The sequence below is a fragment of the Solea solea genome, chromosome 2, assembly GCF_958295425.1.
Source record: "Solea solea chromosome 2, fSolSol10.1, whole genome shotgun sequence".
Classification (NCBI taxonomy): domain Eukaryota; kingdom Metazoa; phylum Chordata; class Actinopteri; order Pleuronectiformes; family Soleidae; genus Solea; species Solea solea.
Window position 1 is genome coordinate 1,436,851 of NC_081135.1, and position 20,587 is coordinate 1,457,437.

Consider the following 20,587-nt stretch of genomic DNA (forward strand, 5'->3'; position numbering starts at 1 on the left):
GAGGATTCATTTCCATTATTGTTCAATGTGTTGATTAATTGATTTGTTGTGTGTCAGAAAATGATGGAAAATGTTTTTACAAAAACAAGCACTGAAAACAGTTTGCGATCAATTAGTTATTTGATTGATTAGTTGCTGCAGGTTTAGCTTTGAGTCTGAACTGTCCTTGAACAAGATTACCTACTGTGTCTTTAAAGAGTGAACAGGTCTGATCTTTTACTCTTTTCCTCCTCTTCCCTTCTTCTCTTCTCTTCTTCTCCTCTTTCCTGTCGTCTGTTGAACTTATTGCTGGTTTGACCGCACGCATTAACTGTGGCTGCATCTTTGTTTCGCTATCTATCTATCTACCTATCTCTCTATCTCTCTATCTCTCTATCTCTCTATCTCTCTATCTATCTATCTATCTATCTATCTATCTATCTATCTATCTATCTATCTCTATCTGTCTCTCTCTTTCTTTCTGGGCTGCTCTTCATAAATCTAGCTGACGTGGACGCAGGTAACTATTTTCTCTCTCTCCTTCTGTTCATCCTTCTGTTCATCCGTTCATCCGTCCTCAGGTCACTGAGATCAGCTCAGGTTCAGCCTCACAGCCTGACGTCGTCACATGATGCTTTTATCCCTCATAAAACAGTTAAATGTCCTGTTTATGTGGACAATAAAGTTGTAATTATTCAAGACATTTTTAGTGATTTTTTTTCTCCATGGAATTCCCGGGATTTTACAAAAAGACAAAGATTTTTCAGTTTTTCAAGACTGAATAAATGAACGATAATGACATTTTCATCATATTTATTATCTGCCTGAGAAAAGAAAAATGACATAATAAATTGACAATTATAATAATCCATAATATATAGTGATAAAAACACTGGACAATTTGTTAGAAAGTAAAATTAAATAAAGCCAATTATTATCATAATATATGCGATTGATGGTCGATACAGGTGAGGTCATAATCTCACCTGCAGTAAATAAAAATACATCTTTATTTTTCATTGATTTGATTGGTTTTGTGAATGATTTTCGTCTTTTTTCCTCGTCATCGCTCCGAGGCTGAACCTGACGCTGCTCTCTGATTGGCTCCTCTCATGTAGCTCCTCCCCCTGTCTTAGCTCAGTGTTAGTTTTACTTTGAAAAACCAGTAAAAACCCGACCATGTGCATGTCCATTAAACATCCCATCCCTCACCAGCTGTCAGATAGATCAATCATAATATAGATTATTGTCATCTTCACTATTGATCCTGATGATTATTGTATTGATTGAGTACATAAGGAGACAGTAACTCCTGTCATGTAGCGTTCATTATTATCACCCTTCAATCACATGGATAGATTAGTTATTGATCACCTGTAGACGAGGACACATCGACGGCGCCTCCTCCTGACGCTGATGATTTTCTGTTTTTTCGCAGGCGGTCGATTTAAGAAGGAGATCGTGGTCGACGGTCAGAGTCACCTGCTGCTCATCAGAGATGAAGGAGGCCCCCCGGAGGCTCAGGTCAGTACTGCAGCGGATTTTAAACATCATGAGGAAAAAGGTCTGTCTGTCACTGTGCTTGGTTTTAAACCAACTTTATTAATAACTTTGCACACAGATCACATTAAAAATGAACTGAAATGTTGAATTAATAATTATAATATTAAATATTTATCATGGAAACAACCGTGATCAAACAGAAACTACAGAGAAAATCACAGTTAAATCTCAGTGACTTTATCTTCATTAAAAAAAACAACCTCATAACGAATGAGGTTCAAAGGTTAAATTAAAAGTTTTTTTAAGTGTAAAGAAAAACGTTAAATTGTTCTTCTTCAGGTGTTTGTAGTTTATTTTACGGGTTAAAACCACAGGTCAGTGACAGTGAAAGTGGGTCATCTCCTCTTCTACAAACTGACCTGATGGATTTTTCAAGGCCGTTTGAATAATTCAGACTTTTATCGTCCTCCTCCTCCATCTTTATTTAAAGTGTTTAATGTCTCTCTCTCTCTCTCTGTCTGTCTGTCTGTCTGTCTCTCTCTGTCTGTCTGCAGTTTGCGTTGTGGGTGGACGCGGTCATCTTCGTCTTCAGTCTGGAGGATGAGATCAGCTTCCAGACGGTTTATCACTACTTCAGTCGACTCGCCAACTTCAGAAACACAACTGATCTGCCACTGGTGCTGGTCGGCACACAAGGTCTCACACACACACACACAATTATCTATACATGTATGCACACATTAATACACACACATTTATATATATTATACAGTATATATACACATCTCAACACACATATATACACATTTAAACATTGTACAGACACACATAAATACACAAAGACACACTCTAATCAGACACATTTATACTGGCACTCAAACACTCATTGAGAAGTCACTGCATGTTTTCCTGATGTGTTGCTGCCATCTAGTGGCCAATCATCGTCATCACAGTTACAACATCACATTTATTCTATTATTCTATTTATTAAACGGAGCTTAAAGTGTCTATTATTTTACAGTTGATTAAAATAATTGTTTATTTATCGTTTGTGTTAGTTATTATTATTAAAAAAAAAATAATAATAATTATTATTATTATTATTATTCAGCATTTTCAACTGTTTTCTATGCTGTCATTTTATGACATCATCGCTCACAGGCTCCCCCCACAGTTTTCAGCTTGATTTTAACAACTGATAATTAGTTTTGATCTATTTGATCAAGTGAGAGCCTTCATTTGTGTTTAATCAGTTGAGACAGTTGTGAAGATGACTGTGACCAGCAGGGGGAGCCAGAGCATCACAGTGTGCTGTGTGTTCTACAGCAGGACACAGAGGACTAAAGTCTGGATTCTTATGGGTTAGTTTTTTAGCTGTAGATCATCACTGACTCTTCTTCTTCGTCCTCTTCCTCCTCAGACGCCATCAGCTCAGCGAACCCTCGAGTCATCGACGACTGTCGCGCCAGGAAACTCTCCAACGACCTCAAACGCTGCACCTACTACGAGACCTGCGCCACCTACGGACTCAACGTGGAACGCGTGTTCCAGGACGGTACGATGTTCTTTTTTAACATTAACCTTGGAGGTCAGGAAGAGTCCAGCCCTCTGTGAAGGTCACAGCCCCGCCCCTCTCACTCACTCACCCCGCCCCCTCATAACACCTTCACCTCTGCTCTCAATGAAGCCGCTGATGATGTTTAAGAGTGTGTGCGTGTGTGTGTCCAGCAGGGGGCAGCAGAGCAGCAGGAACACACTGCTGATAACCTTTGTTAAAGTGTTTGTAAATATTAGTTATTACACTGTGTGTTTTTAATCGTTAGAGATGAAGAGGACGACATTAAAACCATAGAAGAAGAAGAAGAGCTGATGTAAACGGCTTTTTTTGCAGAAGATCATAAACTCTCGACACTAAACGCTGCCTTATTATCCTCTTAATGATTCATCCAGCCGTGTGTGTGTGTGTGTGTGTGTGTCCTTGTGTTCTTCCCGTCATTACACCAAATTAATCAGTTTTTAATCGTCCAGAGTTTAATGTTTTTTGTTGATGCGTGAAACACGACATCAGCCTGCAGCTCCACGTGTGTGTGTGTGTGTGTGTGCGTTAAGTGTTGTTATAATGTTATTGTGTGTGTGTGTGTGTGTGTGTGTGCATGAGTTGTATATACATTTTATTGTCTCACCTGTAGATTTTCAAACTAAAAGCCTACTCACTCACTCACTCACTCACTCACATGACACTTAACTTAAAAAATAACCCGTTTTGTTATTTTCACAGAGAAATTAGAAAATAAAATCACCAGAGCTGTAAGAATACATATATAAGTGTATTGTGGTGCATTTTAAGCACATTTTAAGTCAAAAATAGTCTTAGTTTTATTTAATTTCCTTAATTTTTACTGCCGTTTATAAGTGGTGGTATAAGAGGTGGGGGCGGGGCTTTAATTATGTCGTTTATATGATCATAACGGAGACGAGCAGGAAACACTGATTTACACTAATTTGACTGGATTTGTATGTGTGGGGGTGACATCATCATCTGTTTAAAAAAAACAAAAAACAGATCTTTTACTTTCTCTGAAGTTAATTTCCCAATCAATACATTGATCATGTGACATCGCAAAACAATGAAGAATGTTCAACATTAGAGGTGAAATGATTAGACGATTGATCGATCGATCGATCGGTCGAGAAATATTGATGGAGAAATAATCAAATTATTAAAATATATAGTTTTATTTGTGTGTGTGTGTGTGTGTGTGTGTCATGTAATTAGCTGTAATAGGAAGTGAAGTCTGGTCCAGTCGGGGGAGTGACCTCTGTGTGAGGGATGTTTGGGGGGAGGAGGGAGGGAGACAGAGCCGCGCTCCCTCGTCCATCAGCGCGCTAATTTAATTAGCCTGATTGTACTGACACACACACACACAGTGTCTACCTCTCTGCTCTTCTTCATTCTTTCTAATCCACGTTTTTGTTAGCGCTGCCTAACGAGCTGAGATAACCTCGCTCACTTACAGATGTAAGAAAAAAAAGAAAACACAACAACTCAAATACTAATCTGCTTTAACACATTTTTACATTTTACATGAAGGCCCAGGACACTAGATGGCAGTGTGACACCAATTTTGTCATAAAATACAAAAGAAAAATGTCTTAAACATCAGTTTACATGTGGGAACCACTCACTCTCCCACACCAAAGCCCATAGAGAAAATCAGTCATTTTAACATCACAGGAGTTGTTGATCCACTGCTGCCTCCATCACTAAGTTCAAATGTCTTATTTTGTTAGTTCGGCATTTAAAAATCCTGCATTTTGATTAACTTCAGTGACACAAAGTGACCACACGAGGCAGCAGTAGACCAGCAGCTCCTGTGTCTCCGCTAGCTAAAATCAGTGATTTTCTCTATGGGGTTTGGTGTGGGAGAGTGAGTGGTTTACAAACGTGAGTTTCCTGTTGGAAAAGTCTGTTTAACGTCTAACAGTGAGATAAAGACGTGAACATGATCTTTAGACATCATAGACTTAAATCAGTCGTTTTCTCATTAAAAACATGTTTGATTCTGTGACTGTGTCGTCCACCGTGTTTCGACTTTAAATAGTGAAAGGCAGCAGAGTGGGCACAATCACCTTCCTCCCCCCTCCTGTCCCCCTTTGTCTCACCCGCTGCTGGTTGGTGCAGCCCCGTCATAAATCTGACGTTTCCATTAGAAGAAAATGGCAGCTTCTCACAGCAGAACTGAGATTGATGGACAAAGTTAAATTGCATTAACCGTGCAGTTTAAATATTTAGCGCGGCCTTATCATAACTGTTCTTAACACTTAAACGTAAAATACAGCCTGCCAGGTGCAGCGCGGACCTTCACATCGTCGTCACTCGCTCCGGCGACAGTGACGATGATGATGATGGTGGTGGTCGTCGTGGTTGTGGCGTTCAGGCTCCCGACGAAGGAGTTAAGACTTTAGCGACTCCATTATCTCTGTTCCAATAAACACGGGGCCCTGTTTCGTTCGCCCGCACATGAAACCATTGTTTTAATTGGGCTCGTTAAAGCCTCCAGCTTCGTTAATGAGGAGCGCGGCGTCGTAAACATTTACCTCCAGGTGACACAGAGCCGAGCCAAGGGCAGCGACACTCACACACACACACACACACACACAGAGAGAGAGAGGCGTAGAAAAGACTTCAACACGTCACATTCTGCTTCTGCTGCTGCTGCAAACTGACATCCTGACCTCGTCATGAGACTTTAAACAACCAAGAACAACAAAAACTGCAGCTAATGCCACCTAGCTCATACACTCTGCTACTGCATCAGGAAGTAAGTTAAAGTTCCAGAGATCCTGATTCTGATCCTGAATCTGAATCTGCTTCTGACGAGATTCCGAAATCGAGTCTGATACTCATCCTGAGTTTATCCTGAACTTGAATCTTAATCTGAATTTAAATCTGCTTCTCATTTTCTGAGTCTGAGTTTGATTCTGGTCCTGAACTTGAATGTGAGTCTGATAACGCACAAATCTGAATCCAGATCTGATCCCTATCCTTCAGATTCAGACACTGATCCTCAGTTACGTGACCTTTAACACTGAAGCATGCTAAACTAACTTCAGAGGGTGACTCTGCTCAGATAGAACGTTGATCTTAAATTCATGATTCTCGAGCTTGTGCCGCCTGTGAGATGCAGTAACCCTCCAGATCAGCAGGTGGCGATGATTCATATTCCTTGATAAAGAGTGCGAAGAGTGTCCGCTTAGCTTTAAAGTCTTGAAAAAAAACACTTGATTTTACAGTTAATAAAATAATGTTGACTGAACCAATTTCAAAATAAAAGCTCTTTGAGGAGGTGGTGGAGACCAAAAACAGAGATAAAAGAAGAAGACGCTGGACTAACATTCAATTATCAGACGACACAGTCATGAGTATAGAAGTAAACAAATATGTGTTTGTTTGTTACAACAAATGTGATGCGACAAAACGATGGAGTGGCTGAAAATCCACATCAGTCCCAATAATGCTGAGCTCAGCCTCCTCATTCTGTTCTTCATCTGTCCTCGCGCGCACGCACGCACACACACACACACGCCCTCATCCATCAGCCGCAGTGATTATTCTCCCATCATTAGACTGAAGGGGAGGACGGCGACGGTCGCATCAGGAGCAAAAAGGTCCTCGGTGTCAATCAATGACTCCTCCCCCCCACCCTTTACCAGCAGCCAATCACATGGCAGCTTTGCTAATTGTATCGATCAGCAGCAGTGGACTGATGATGATCAGAGTGTGGACGCAGAAGAAGTTTACTAAAGTTTCCTTGGCACGTTAAAAGAACGTGGACAACAGGAGGAAAAATAAAAGTGGTTCACGCTGTAAAACGTTTTCCTCCACATGATTTTTACTGCCCTGGTTTTATTTTACTGCACAACCGCCGCTGCTCAATAAAACACACGGACGCCGCTTTTACGAGTCTGTGTGTGAGAAGTTTTCTCTCTTATTTTGAAAGTCCTTTTGTGTTTTTTTTGTTCATATATTAGTTTCCAGAGACAGCAGAGGTGATCTGGACCTTTGGAAAAAAAGAAAAAAAAAAAGGGGGCCTTAAATCCACTTGAATATAAATTCACTTGTACTTTTTAATTGTCATTTACCTTCGTGTCATCAAATGTCAAACACTCTCTCTTCAAAAACTGACTGATTTCCCTTCCACTGACTTGTCTTTATTGATTTACTTTATTAACTTTATGGCAACGAAGCGGTAAAATGTAATAAGTCCTTGTTTTTGTTTGTGTTTCAGTCGCTCAGAAGATCGTCGCCACCAGGAAGAAGCAGCAGTTGTCCATCGGCCCGTGCAAGTCCCTCCCAAACTCTCCCAGCCACTCGTCCGTCTGCTCCACGCAAGTGTCGGCCGTCCACATTCCCCAGGTCAGAGGTCACTCACGCCCTCGCATCCTCCTCAGGGAACGTCGCATTAGAATATTCACATAAGATGTTACTTGAAAGCTCTGGAAAAGACTTTTATTTTTGTAAATGTGATGTTTCCTTTCCTGTCAGAGAACACACACACGGACACACACACACACACACACACACACTCCCTCCCTGTGCGGCTACAGGCCGTTAAGCCCTTCGATCCTCGTCCGTCAATCCTTCATTGATTTCTCATTAAAAAGCCATCGCTCAGTGTGTCGCGGTGGCGACGCCTTGTCCCCGGGGAGTCGTGTTTATCTTCCCGCCGCCTCCGCACATCAGCCCCACGCTGCATCTTTAACCCTCTCTGATTACTGTCAAGTGCTCGCTGCCGCCGCCGCGCTGCACCTTCAACACACCGCAAACAATGAAACACATTTCTGCTTTATTTTGAAAATCTCATGTGAATCATGTGTTTTCTGTTTTGTATTTTCGTCCTCAGACGAGTAACGGCGGCGGCAGCTTGAGCGACTATTCGTCGTCGGTGCCGTCCACGCCGAGCACGAGCCAGAAGGAGCTCCGCATCGATGTTCCTCAGACCACCAACACGCCGACGCCCGTCAGGAAGCAGTCCAAGCGCCGGTCCAACCTTTTCACCGTGAGTCTGTCCACACCACATGTGAACACAAACTGGTTTACAGACCACAAGTCTGTCTACACCACATGTGAACACAAACTGGTTTACAGACCACAAGTCTGTCCACACCACATGTGAACACAAACTGGTTTACAGACCACAAGTCTGTCCACACCACATGTGAACACAAACTGGTTTACAGACCGCAAGTCTGTCCACACCACATGTGAACACAAACTGGTTTACAGACCGCAAGTCTGTCCACACCACATGTGAACCCAAACTGGTTTACAGACCGCAAGTCTGTCCACACCACATGTGAACACAAACTGGTTTACAGACCGCAAGTCTGTCCACACCACATGTGAACACAAACTGGTTTACAGACCACAAGTCTGTCCACACCACATGTGAACACAAACTGGTTTACAAGGAGAAAGCAGGAGGGAAAGAGTTAATGAGGATCCTAATCTGTGTTTGAGTCTAATCCAGAGTCTAATTCTGGTTCATATTTTGATCTTGATTCTAGTTTTAATGCTGATTCAGATTCTAGGTCTTGGAGTCAGAACTAGAACCTGGTTTTGGTTCTGGTTCTAATTCTAATCCACAGTCTGATTCTGTTGTATATTAGTCCTGATTCTAATCCTGATCTTGATTGAAATTCTGAGTCTGATCCCAATCCTGAATCTTAATTCTGATTCTGATACTGAGTCTTGACCCCTGTTTCTGGTTTAGATTCTGATCCTAATTCTATGGTGGTGTCAGTAATCATCAAGTAATCTGGATTAAACTGGATTATTAGCAGTGTGTGTAAACAGTGAAGATGTCTGTAGTCCTGAGTTAATGCGGATTATTAGAGGTGTGTGTAAATGGTTAAACTGGATTAACCCGCATTATAAACTGTATGTGTGTTTGTGGTTACATTGGATGAAAGTGGATTATTATATATGTGTGTGGTGGTGATGATGATGATGATGATGAAGGTGTCTGTCTCTCGTCCTCAGTCCAGGAAAGCGAGTGAGCCGGACAAAGAGAAGAAAGGTCTGGAAGCTCGGGCCGACAGCATCGGCAGCGGTCGAGCCATCCCCATCAAACAGGTGAGACTCTCACTTCCTGTCTGTCACATGACACTTCCTGTCTGTCGCGTGACACTTCCTCCAGCGCCGGCACCGGTGCTGCGGCCTTGATTAACGCTGACATCACACACTTGACATCAATTAGAGTGAGAGGCTCTCCTGGGCCGAGAGAGCACATCATTAGGAGAGAGGAGAGATTCCACTCTCACTCTTTCTCTTCTTTTATTTCCTCCTCCTCTCCCTCTGTTGGTCCACTTCACGTTCCTCTCTCCTCTCTCCTCCTCCTCCTCTCCCTCTGTTGGTCCACTTCACATTCCTCTCTCCTCCTCTTCCTCCTCCTCTCCCTCTGTTGGTCCACTTCACGTTCCTCTCTCCTCCTCCTCCTCCTCCTCCTCTCCCTCTGTTGGTCCACTTCACGTTCCTCTCTCCTCTCTCCTCCTCCTCCTCTCCCTCTGTTGGTCCACTTCACGTTCCTCTCTCCTCCTCTTCCTCCTCCTCTCCCTCTGTTGGTCCACTTCACATTCCTCTCTCCTCCTCTTCCTCCTCCTCTCCCTCTGTTGGTCCACTTCACGTTCCTCTCTCCTCCTCCTCCTCCTCCTCCTCTCCCTCTGTTGGTCCACTTCACGTTCCTCTCAAAGCCGCTCTGGTTTTTTCCTCCTGAGCTCTGTGATGTCGGCGCTGGCTGCGGCGGCGGCGTGTTACAGACATGAAAGGAGTTGAAGGATGAAGGGGAAGAGCGAGCAGAGAGAGAGGAAACATGGCCTCGTCCCCGCTGTGATGGAGAGAGAGAGAGAGAGAGGAACCTGAATTAGCTCTTAATCTGTGACAAACACGAGCCTCCATGTTAGAGCAGCAGAGAGAGGTAATCAGGTAATTAGCCAGCGCTAATCGTCGCCTCTCGTGTCGACGCCGCTTCCTCGTTAGTAAACTCCTAATGAACAAATGGCATCTGTGATTAGGGGCCGCCTCGCCAGGAGAGAGAGTGGGTGAGAGACATAGAGAGACAGTGACAGTAGCAGTGAGAGGGAGGCGTGCGCTGCTGTTTAGGTTTCAACTCTCGGTGTCAGGAACGACCCCGCTGCGTCGCCACAGCGGAGACGACGGTAATTGCTGCTGAACGGCGCCGCTGTCGTCGTGTGATGACGTTTCCTCGGCTTCTTCTTCTTCTTCTTCTGTGGTGCTAATGCAGCGGTGGGGCTCAGTGGGCGGAGTCCAGCGTTCATGTTTCCTTAATTAGCTCCAAGTGTCTTTGTATCCTCGTTGACCTTCAGATTTTAACAAAAGACTCAATAAATAATAATAGGTTTTAAGTTTGTAAACCACTCACTCTCCCACACCAAACCCCATAGAGAAAATCAGTGATTTTAGCTCACAGGGACACGGGAGCTGCTGGTCTACTGCTAATGATCAACAATCTATGGGGATCTATGGGCTTTGGTGTGGGAGAGTGAGTGGTTTACAAACTTCAGTTTCCAGTCTACAAAAGTGAGATAAAGACGTGAACACGTTCTGAAGACATCATAGACGGCACAACAAATCTAAACTAACCATTTGAACTAAGTTTATTAAAATGTGATTACATCAAAAAAACATTTTCACCTCAGGTGATTTTTTTTTTCTCTCTGCTCAAATGGTCCAAAACCTTCTGAACAAAAGTCCCTGCTGATCACAGTCATGCTAATAAAACCACACACACACACACACACACACACACACACAGAGGGAGGGAGTGATGTGCAGATGAAAGCAGAAGAGGCAGCGCTGTGAGGCACGGCCTCCTCCTGTTGTATTTTTTGGAAGTGGATGTTAATTGATTTGATGGTTCCCTGTGGTCGCTCTCGCCTCGTCTCTCTGTGTCGACGACGGGCTCAGCACACTGCAGACCTGCTGCCTAATTAGACTGTGTGTGTGTGTGTGTGTGTGTGTGTTTTACAAAGACTGTTAAAAGAGAGATTGCACTTCACATTCAAGGTTCAACTACCTTTTCCCCATTAACGCTCCATTTGCACTTGATTTTTCTCTGTGTGTGTGTGTGTGTGTGTGTGTGTGTGTGTGTGTGTGTGTGTCCGTGTGTCCTCCCGCCCGCCCATCAGCACTGTGTTCACACTTGTTTTTAATGAGACACTGCTCTGTCCCTCGTTTCACTGACATGAACTCGACCAGACATTTGTAACACACCACACACACACACACACACACCACACACACCACACACACACACCACATCAGCTATTATCATTATCATTATTAACGATACAACAATTGTTTTTATTGCATACATACAAACATTAATTGAATTTGCCATCAATGCTGCACAGATTTAACCCACCGAAAAATAAGATCTAATGGGGTTATTTTCAGTTTGTAAACCACTCACTCTCCCACACCAAAGCCCATAGAGAAAATCAGTGATTTTAACATCACAGCACACAGGAGTTGTTGATCCACTTCTGCCTCCATCACTAAGTTCAAATGTATTATTGGGTGAATTCGGATTTTGAAATCCTCCGTTCACATTCACCTCAGTGACACAAAGTGACCACACGAGGCAGCAGTAGACCAGCAGCTCCTGTGTCCCCTTGAGCTAAAATCACTGATTTTCTCTATGGACTTTGGTGTGAGAGTTTGAAAAGTCTGTCTCTCACACACACACAGGTGTGTGTGTGTGAGTGTGTGAACCCACTGCTCCTGTGTTGGTAAACGTTGGTTCACGCTGTGTGTGTGTGTGTGTGTGTGTAAATATAAGTGGAAACACGCCTCGTCCTCATTACCACTGGCAGACACTTTGCCATGGCCCGTGTTTTAATGAGCGCTGGACGAAGGCGTTTCCTCCTCTAACAGAGATGAGCGGCGTCACCTCGAGTGTCAGAGAGTCACAGTGAGAGTCGCTCTAATGAGACGAGGAGCTCAGTCCATGAACAAGTGGTTTAAACACTCACATGCTCACAGGAGGAGGAAGGGGCATTTAGGTCTTGAAGCTGTAAAACTCTGTTGTTACAGGTTGTGTTCCTGTGTTCAGTGTGTGTGTGTGTGTGTGTGTAATCTGATGTACAGTGGTGTTGTCGTGGTGAGGAACCCGACGTCGTTGCTCTAATCTCTGTGGCAGATGTCGGACTGTGTTTGGTCATCGTCGCTGTCGTCAGTGGTCGGTTAACGGGTTGATGAAGATGTTTGTGGTGTTTGACGTGGAGAAAGAAGAGACTTCTTGTTATTGATATTATGTGTCGTGTGGTCTCACACTGTCATTTAATCCACAAAGAGTTTAGATTTTCTCTATGGGCTTTGGTGTGAGAGAGTGTGTGCTTTACAAAGGTGTGCAATATTAAAAACACCTGAACTATCACTTCAATAAATAAATGTTAAAAATATCTATATTTATTCCAGAATCTTTAATGTAAGAAAATAAGAATATTTGTGAAATGTCCCTTTAAAGACACATGTTTGTGGTGTTTATTCTAAATGGAGAGTGTGCTGAAGGACACCTGTGTTGATGAGCTGGAGCAGGAAACACATGTGGAGTGAGACCTCCTGCTCTCAGGAAACTCTTCTTCTTCTTCTTCTTCTTCTTCCTCGTCTTCTCCTCGCGGAGGCTTTGTTTACAGAGGCTGTTGACGGCGCCGGGCTCCTCCGACATCTGCTCCACGCCGCTAATTAGCCGATAATTACCGGAGAGAGGCAGAGGCTCGGCCCGTGTCGCTGCCGAGCGTCTGACCGAGGCACTTTGAAAACCAACAGTCTGACAAATTAATTTCCTCCGAGCCGCTGGGACACAGACGCACAGCAGCCGAGGAGCTCGATCTCTTCTTCTTCTTCTTCTTCTTCTTCTTTCTCTTCTTCTTCTTCTTCTCTACCTTTATTTACTCGACTCGCAGTCGATCACAAGCTCAAGGCCAAACACAGAGAACAGGAAGTCTGTGGAATCAGAATGTGATCTGAAGACGCTGCACTACTCCTAAAATATTACACAGACTTTTGAAAGACTTTTTTAATTATTGTCAGACACTTGACAATAAAAAAGCCAGACACTCTCTTCCAGTTACTCATGAGTAAATAATGTGATTAAAAATCATTTAAAATAGATTTTTTTAAATATAAAAATGCCTCAACACCTTCTTCTCCTCAAGACTCCTCTCTCCTCGCTATGTCGATGATGTTGCTCTGAAGTTGTATTAAATTTAGTGGGATAACGGAGTATAAACAAAGCAAACTCTGACTGTTGTGGGACGATTGAAGCGTCAACAGGAAACTGAAGTTTGTAAACCACTCACTCTCCCACACCAAAGTCCATAGAGAAATCCAGTGATTTTAACATCACACACACAGGAGTTGTTGATCCACTGCTGCCTCCATCACTAAGTTCAAATGTCTTATTTTGTAAAATTCGGCATGTGAAAACATTTGTTCAGATTTACCTCAGTGACACAAAGTGACCACACGAGGCAGCAGTAGACCAGCAGCTCTGCAGCTTTGGTGTGGGAGAGTTGGAATCGTCTTCTCTGGATTATTGCGGCGGTTCTAACTGCCTGTTGCGATGTCGCAGACGAGCGTGTGGACGACTGGTTTTGACAAGTCTCCTCCTCCTCCTCGTTGCCCCCCCCTCGTTGCCCCCCCGGGCGGCGGGCGGCTCTGTGTGGAGTTAAATTGGATGGTTAATTCGGGCGTTATTTACCCTGTAATTCATTAAGCGCGGCCGCGCCATTGGCAGCGGGCAGGCTGTAATTTCACGCTCCGCAATAAAAGATGTCTCATAATCTGCTTCATTTAGCAGCCAAAGAATTTAATGAAATTAACTGCAGCCCTAATTAAGACGGTGAATATTAAAGACCTGCTATCAAGGCTTTAACGAGGGCGACGCGATCCGCCTTCCACGCGATTGGAAAAATATCATCTCCCTGGGAGAGAGAGGTTGTCACCGCTCGCAGCCATTTTGGCCATGATGACATTTTTGTCATGCACACTAACCTCTGCAAATGAGATTTCCTGGAGGACGGGGACACGGGGGGGGGGAGTGGAGGGGAGGGGGTCGTCTCCCTTTTTTAGTTTGAGAAATAATTAAAAGAACGAACACAGGCGTCAATCAAAGAGCATTTTTAGATCACGCTCATTACTCTGAGTGGTTTGTGTTTGTCTCGCTGTGGAAGTGTCCCTGTGGACACTTTGTTGTCTCACACCACATCTGTGTATGTGTGTGTGTGTGTGTGGACACACTGACCCACAGACGAGTGTCGTCTCCACTTCCTCTCTCTCTGTGTGTGTGTGTGTGTGTGTGTGAGCGAGCGATGAGGGGTTTTACTCTCTAATGAGTGGAGACTGCTGAAGTCAGGTTTGGATAATTGAGTTTATAATTAATTACCCAGAACTCTTATCAGATAAATCAGCTCCTTCTTCTTCTTCTTCTTCTTCTTCTTCTGTGGTGTTTTATTTGATGTGCTCCTCTGTCCTCTGACCTTCAGAGTCCTTGTCTCGTGGACATCGCTGACCTTGACGTGAACCTTCATTAGTTTCTCCTTCTGTCGCCTGTAACACACACTCTGATCAGAACGTGGTTTTTAATGAAAGTTTCTGTGTGAAACGAGGAAGTGATCCACACAAACAAACATGTAGAATGGTACCAATTATCTGCTCGGTCCTAAGTCTGGCTTTAAACGCGACCGTTTCCATCACAGTCCTGCAATAAAACTGCTGCTCTTTATATAAAGAGTGTATTTTGTATGCTGTTAGAGAATAGTAGTCATTTATTTTGACCTGACCTCACGGTCACGGTCACACTCATTTTCCTTTAGTAAAATATTGAGCTGGAGCCAGAATTACAATGAAATGAAGTTGGATATCTTACATAAAGTGTTCATTTGTACAAGGGCTGCAGTGTTTATTCAATTGTTAATCGATGATTCAATTCAATTCAATTCAATTAGTCATCAACTATTCATCATTCATCGTTTTTTTTTTTTTCAATGTGAATATTTTCTGGTTTCTTTGTTCCATTTGACATTTAAAAAAGACATATTTTTGTTTGTTTGTTAAACACTGATCGACATTTTTCAACAGTTCAACTACGTTCTCATTAGTCGTGGCTCTAATTTGTACTTTTAATAGTTAAAGGGAAAACTAAGGGGAGAAATTAGTTCCATTAGACAAAATATTGACATTAATAGAATACAGGAGCTCCGTCCACTGTCTTTTATGCCCAGATGTTTTATTTATTTGTCACGTGAAAAAGTGAAAATGATTCACTTTTAATGATTTCTTTGTTTATATGGAGCAAAGACACCTGAAAATATTCACATTTAAGAAGCTGAAACAATCAGAAATCAAACCGTTGAATCCATCGGCGAAATAGTTGACAATTCATTTAGTAAAGGAGTAATAATCCATTATTCGAGTAATTGTTTCAACTCTACTCTGCTAACTAGGGATTTTTCAGTCCTACTCTTCTGTTGGGTCGAGTATTCAGAAATATTAAATTCTTCCACAAACAGTTGAACTTTTTTGTTCTGATGTTGTTTTTTAAAGCTTATGAAGTGAGAGAATTGTGATGGATGTGCTTTCAGCAGTGAGATCTCGCTCGTGGACACAGACCAAACGTCTCTGTCCTCTGTCCTCTGTCCTCTGTCCTCTGTCCTGTGTCCTGTGTGTGTGTGTGTGACGATGATGGATGACCCCCGCGTATCGCGGCTCACCGTCCGTCCGTCCGTCCGCCCGCCTCTCTTTCTCACCTCAGCTCTGTGCAGGAAGTGACACGTGTGATTTAACCTGCCGCCTCTCTGGAGACGTGGGAGAACAAAAGAGCCGCGGCCTGGTCCACACCAGCGTCCACGTCTTGTCCTCCTCGCTGTCAGGGCCTTTAACACAGGCCGGGAGAGCCCATTGTCTGAGGGAATAGGGGTGGTGATGGAGTGATTAGAGAATAGATTAGCGTGTATCGATGGAAACAGCCTGAGAGAACGTTCTTTCTTCTGGTGTTTGATTCTCACAAAGGAAAGCGATTCCACTTCTGTTTTTACGAAACTTGACAAAAGAGAAAGTCGTAAAGATTTGAGTCATTTTTATTTTACTCTTCCTTCATGGTCCGACTGACACGCTCTTTAGTCACGAACCCCCAGGTACGAGCGTCGTCTAACGAATGACTCCATCTCCTCCGCTTTTCCCCCGTAGCCGCCGACCTTTTCTTAAGCACCGCACCGCGATTCGTCACCGAGGCCGAGGAGAGAAACGGTGACCGGGGGAGTTGTGTGTGTGTCTCTGGGTCACTGATAACTATTCCTGAAAACTCACCCACAGACGTCTTTGGTTCCTCGGTTTAAAAGAAGAGCTCACGAGCGCCCTCGGACGTTTTCAGATGCCTAACAAATGACTTCTCCGTCTCACGCACACTCCTCCCCCGAGCTCGCGACCTTTTCCCCGGCACTACCTCACCATACTTCACCGGGGCGGAGGAGTGCGTCAGGGCGGCGAGTCAGAGCGCAGATCTGAGCGTGTATTTATCTGCACACATCTATTTTCCCTTGTGGAGACCTTGTGAGCTGTCATGGCTGCCACCCCCCGTCCTGAAGGTAAAATAAGAGGCGACGCTCACACACACTTATCTCTCTCTGTGTGTGTGTGTGTGTGTGTGAGGCCCGGGGAGGTGAATAATGAAAGATAGCAGCCATCAGCGAAGCTTCGACGCAGCGTTCAATTAGCCTTTCCCCTGGTGCAAACTGATCACTTGTCATCCTCAGGATGGATGAGCAGAATTAATTCCCTGACGTCTCCCTCCCCAAAATCCCAGGTTTGGACAGAAAAGTGTAAGAAATATCGTCTCCACAGCGACGCAGAGCTCGGAGCTGCGGTGATGGAGATCAAACGTCCTCCTCTTTCACTCTGCTGTAAAAAAAAGATGCTTCACATTCTCTAAAAGTGGAAAGTTTTGACATTTAAAAAAAGGTTGAAGGTGGAAAACACTGTTTACAGTCTACAGCTGTAGCTTAATAAATATCTCACTGTTAGACACACTTTTACACCATGAAAAAGTTTGTAAACCACTCACTCTCACACACCAAAGCCCATAGAGAAAATCAGTGATTTTAACATCACAGCACACAGGAGTTGTTGATCCACTGCTGTTTCCATCACTAAGTTCACGTCTTATTGTTTTTTTAAATTCGGCGTTTGAAATCCTTCGTTCAGATTTACCTCAGTGACACAAAGTGACCACACGAGGCAGCAGTAGACCAGCAGCTCCTGTGTCCAGTGAGCTAAAATCAATGATTTTCTCTATGAGGTTTGGTGTGGGAGAGTCAGCGCTGACTTTGATGGACAGAAATGTCTGCAGAGGTGAAACTGGAGACGTTTAAGTAAAATTGGCTTCTTGATTGATCAGAATCGATCAGATCCGAGGCAACGTAAACTGGAAACATGTTGCCTCTCTCTCTCTCTCTCGCGCTCTCTCAGTAATGGATGATCAGCTGCTCTGACAGCTGCACGGCTGCCGGCAGCTTTCACTTCACAGCAGCAGGAAGCTCGTCAAGTCGTGTTTAGCACGCCGTGGGGAACCTGTTAACACACACACACACACACACACACACACACACACACACTCACACTCACACTCACACTGCTGTGTGTTACTGCCTCATGATCATGAGCTGAGATTAAAGGATTCAGCGCAGCAGCAGCAGTGTTAGTGTTAGTGACCTGAAGCTGCTGCTGCTGCTGCTGCTGCTGCTGCTGCTGCTGCTGCTGCTGCTGCTGCTGCTGCTGCTGCTGCTGCTGCTGCTGCTGTGGGTCTTCACCTCTCTACCTTCAGGTCAGAAGGTCATGACCCCAGAGCTCGTCCCCCAAACACCTTCTTTTTTTAAAGCGTGTCACGTCCTGAGAGATAAATGACTGTCAGTGCAGTTATGGATGATTAATCACAGACATTGATCTGAAATAAAATGGCTACATTTAGGACCTCTGACCTCTGGGTCAGTGGACGACCCCGCTGCACCTCCTGATCCACAGCAGGAATGGTTTAATCTGTAGTTTTGTTCTTTTGAATTTTGGGCAGTTTCATGATTTCAAGCCTTGTCATCTTTAATTGAAAGTAATCACAGAAAAAATGTCTTGTGCTTATTGATTTTTAAACTTGATGTCGTAGCAAACGTCGTCTCTCTGTCAAACGTCGTCTCTCTGTCAAACGTCGTCTCTCTGTCAGTCTGAAGCGTCTTCCCGTCGTCGCCATGTCGACACTAATTACACTCGACGTGCCGTCAGTCACCACCCGCGGCTGTGGCGAGGGTCACTGTGGTCACGCCGCCGCGTCTTTCCTCGCCACCACTGAGCGTGTTAATGAAAGCTGTAAGCCCCGCCCCCCCACCCCCCCGCTGCGTTCACGGCCGGACTCTATTAACTTCCTGTGTCGCGGCGTTAATGTGGTCGAGGTCCAGTGAGGTGACACGCGTGGCAGCGCGGCTGTAATTGCTAATCAGTGGACAGTTTTATTCCCCGCTCTCCCTCCCTCCCTCGCCTTCTCTCTTTCTGATCCTTCTCTCTCCCCCTCTCCCTCTCTCTCTCTCTCTCTCCTCTAATGAGTCCAGTGCAAATGAAGTGTGGGCGGGCGAACGGTCGCTCGGCCTAAACGCTCAGTCAGCCGCAGCTGATGTGCGTAGGAGAGAGAGAGAGAGAGAGTTAAAGAGAAAGAAAAGAGAATTAAACAAGTGATTATTTCTGTCTTTGGCTGTTTCTGAGTCTTCCGGCTCGGCTGCTGATCTGAGGCCACGTCAAAATGTTGTTCTCTTATTTAATCGCTGCTGCTCTTCCTCCCAGCTCGTCATCATCGCTCCACACAGGAAAAAAGAAAGTTTTTACAAACAGCGAGAGAGAGAATGAGAGCGCTGTTTACTTTCTCTCGCAAAACATGTTAGGTATATTCACGTATGATTTTAAAGCTGCGATCGCACCGAATGTTGGACGATACATATGTGAAATCACTGCTAAGGTCTGAGTAGACGTCGATATCTGTGCTGGAATATGCAAGATTGGAAAGTTCAACATTTCTCAAACTCTTATCGCACACTGAAAACTATTTTGTCCAAATTTATTGGTGGAAATGTAATTTTTCTGTGTTTGTGTCTTAAGCATCTGCTTTAAAACCTTTACCTAAAGTGTGTATACATGTTTTCTTTTTATTTACATGAATACAAATGTGATAACACAGACAGCTGCCACCTGCTGTCCTGGAGGGTTATTGCATCTCACGCGTGTACTTTGTGGTCTGTTCTGTGCCTTTTTTTGTGTAGTAAGCTTTTAAATGTGATATAACTCCATAAAGCAATGTCAATAATGCAGAAACTCCCGTCTCTGCGTCGTCATGGAAGCAGAGGTCAAGTGTCTGTGTTGACGTGTTTTTTTTTGTCTTTGTTTTGGTGTCGCACCTCGCAGGGGATGTTGCTGAAGAGAAGCGGCAAATCGCTCAATAAGGAGTGGAAGAAGAAGTATGTGACGCTGTGTGACAACGGACTGCTCACCTACCACCCGAGTCTGCACGTAAGAGACGCACACACACACACACACACGTTACAAACCCTCTATAACTGACTCCAGCTCTGTCTGGCTGCGCTGACCAGATCTTCATCCTCCTCTTCTTCTGTGTCTGCTTCACACTCACTCTCTCTCTCTCTCTCTCTCTCTCTCTCTCTCTCTCTCTCTCTCTCTCTCTCTCTCTCTCTCTCTCTCTCTCTCTCTCTCTCTCTCTCTCTCTCTATCTCTCTCTATCTCTCTCACACACACACACCGTTGATGGCTTGTGTATTAATTAGGACTCGTCATCTGTTTGCACACGCTGGCGTTGATGATGTGAATATCAGCTGTAATGTCTCTGCTAATTGTCACGGCTCTGTGCCCGGTTGGCACAATATCCTGCAACAACACTGCTTTATTATCACACACACACACACACACACACTAAACTGATTTTTCATTGATAGTTTTTTGTGTGTGTGACGTTAGAAAAGTGACTTTAAATCAACGATGAAAAATTGTCCTCAGATTTCAGTTTGGACACCACCTGACTGTCATTCATAGAAATGGAATTACGTTAAGTTCCTGCTCTAATTTTAACCTCACACAAAGTCTGAACCTTCAAATAAAAGAGGTCATTTTCAAAAATATTGAATGTTTTTCAATAGTTTCTACATCCTAAAAATATTAAAAAACTATCACACATCACAATAAAGTTGTCCCTTTATAAAAAAACATCCACTTCATAATAATCAACACTGCTTTGAAATCAGTCACATTTTTATAAAAAAAAATGTCCACGCTTTGTGAAAATATCACACGTTATAAAAGTGTCCACACTTTATGGAAATATTTATAAACTGTTTATGAAAACATCCACACTATATAAAAATGTCCATCCTTTATGAGAATATTTTAGAAATGATCCACGCTGTGTGAAAATATCCACATTATATGGAAGTGTCACATTTTAGAAAATTCCCACGCTTTGTGAAAATATCACCCTTT

The 20,587-nt window shown here is 43.8% G+C and overlaps 1 protein-coding gene across 5 annotated transcripts in view; it reads left to right on the forward strand.

Moving 5' to 3' along the window:
- Positions 1-20,587, forward strand: part of agap1 (ArfGAP with GTPase domain, ankyrin repeat and PH domain 1) — a 100,734-nt gene that overhangs the window by 39,711 nt on the left and 40,436 nt on the right. For 3 of the 5 annotated variants that reach the window (XM_058616961.1, XM_058616934.1, XM_058616943.1), the window contains exons 4-11: positions 485-499; positions 1,418-1,503; positions 2,037-2,178; positions 2,903-3,037; positions 7,272-7,399; positions 7,887-8,042; positions 9,026-9,118; positions 19,502-19,606. In XM_058616961.1, the coding sequence (XP_058472944.1) occupies positions 485-499; positions 1,418-1,503; positions 2,037-2,178; positions 2,903-3,037; positions 7,272-7,399; positions 7,887-8,042; positions 9,026-9,118; positions 19,502-19,606 (860 nt within the window). The remainder of the gene's footprint in view (positions 1-484; positions 500-1,417; positions 1,504-2,036; positions 2,179-2,902; positions 3,038-7,271; positions 7,400-7,886; positions 8,043-9,025; positions 9,119-19,501; positions 19,607-20,587) is intronic. The other 2 variants (XM_058616971.1, XM_058616952.1) reach the window with 1 other exon arrangement.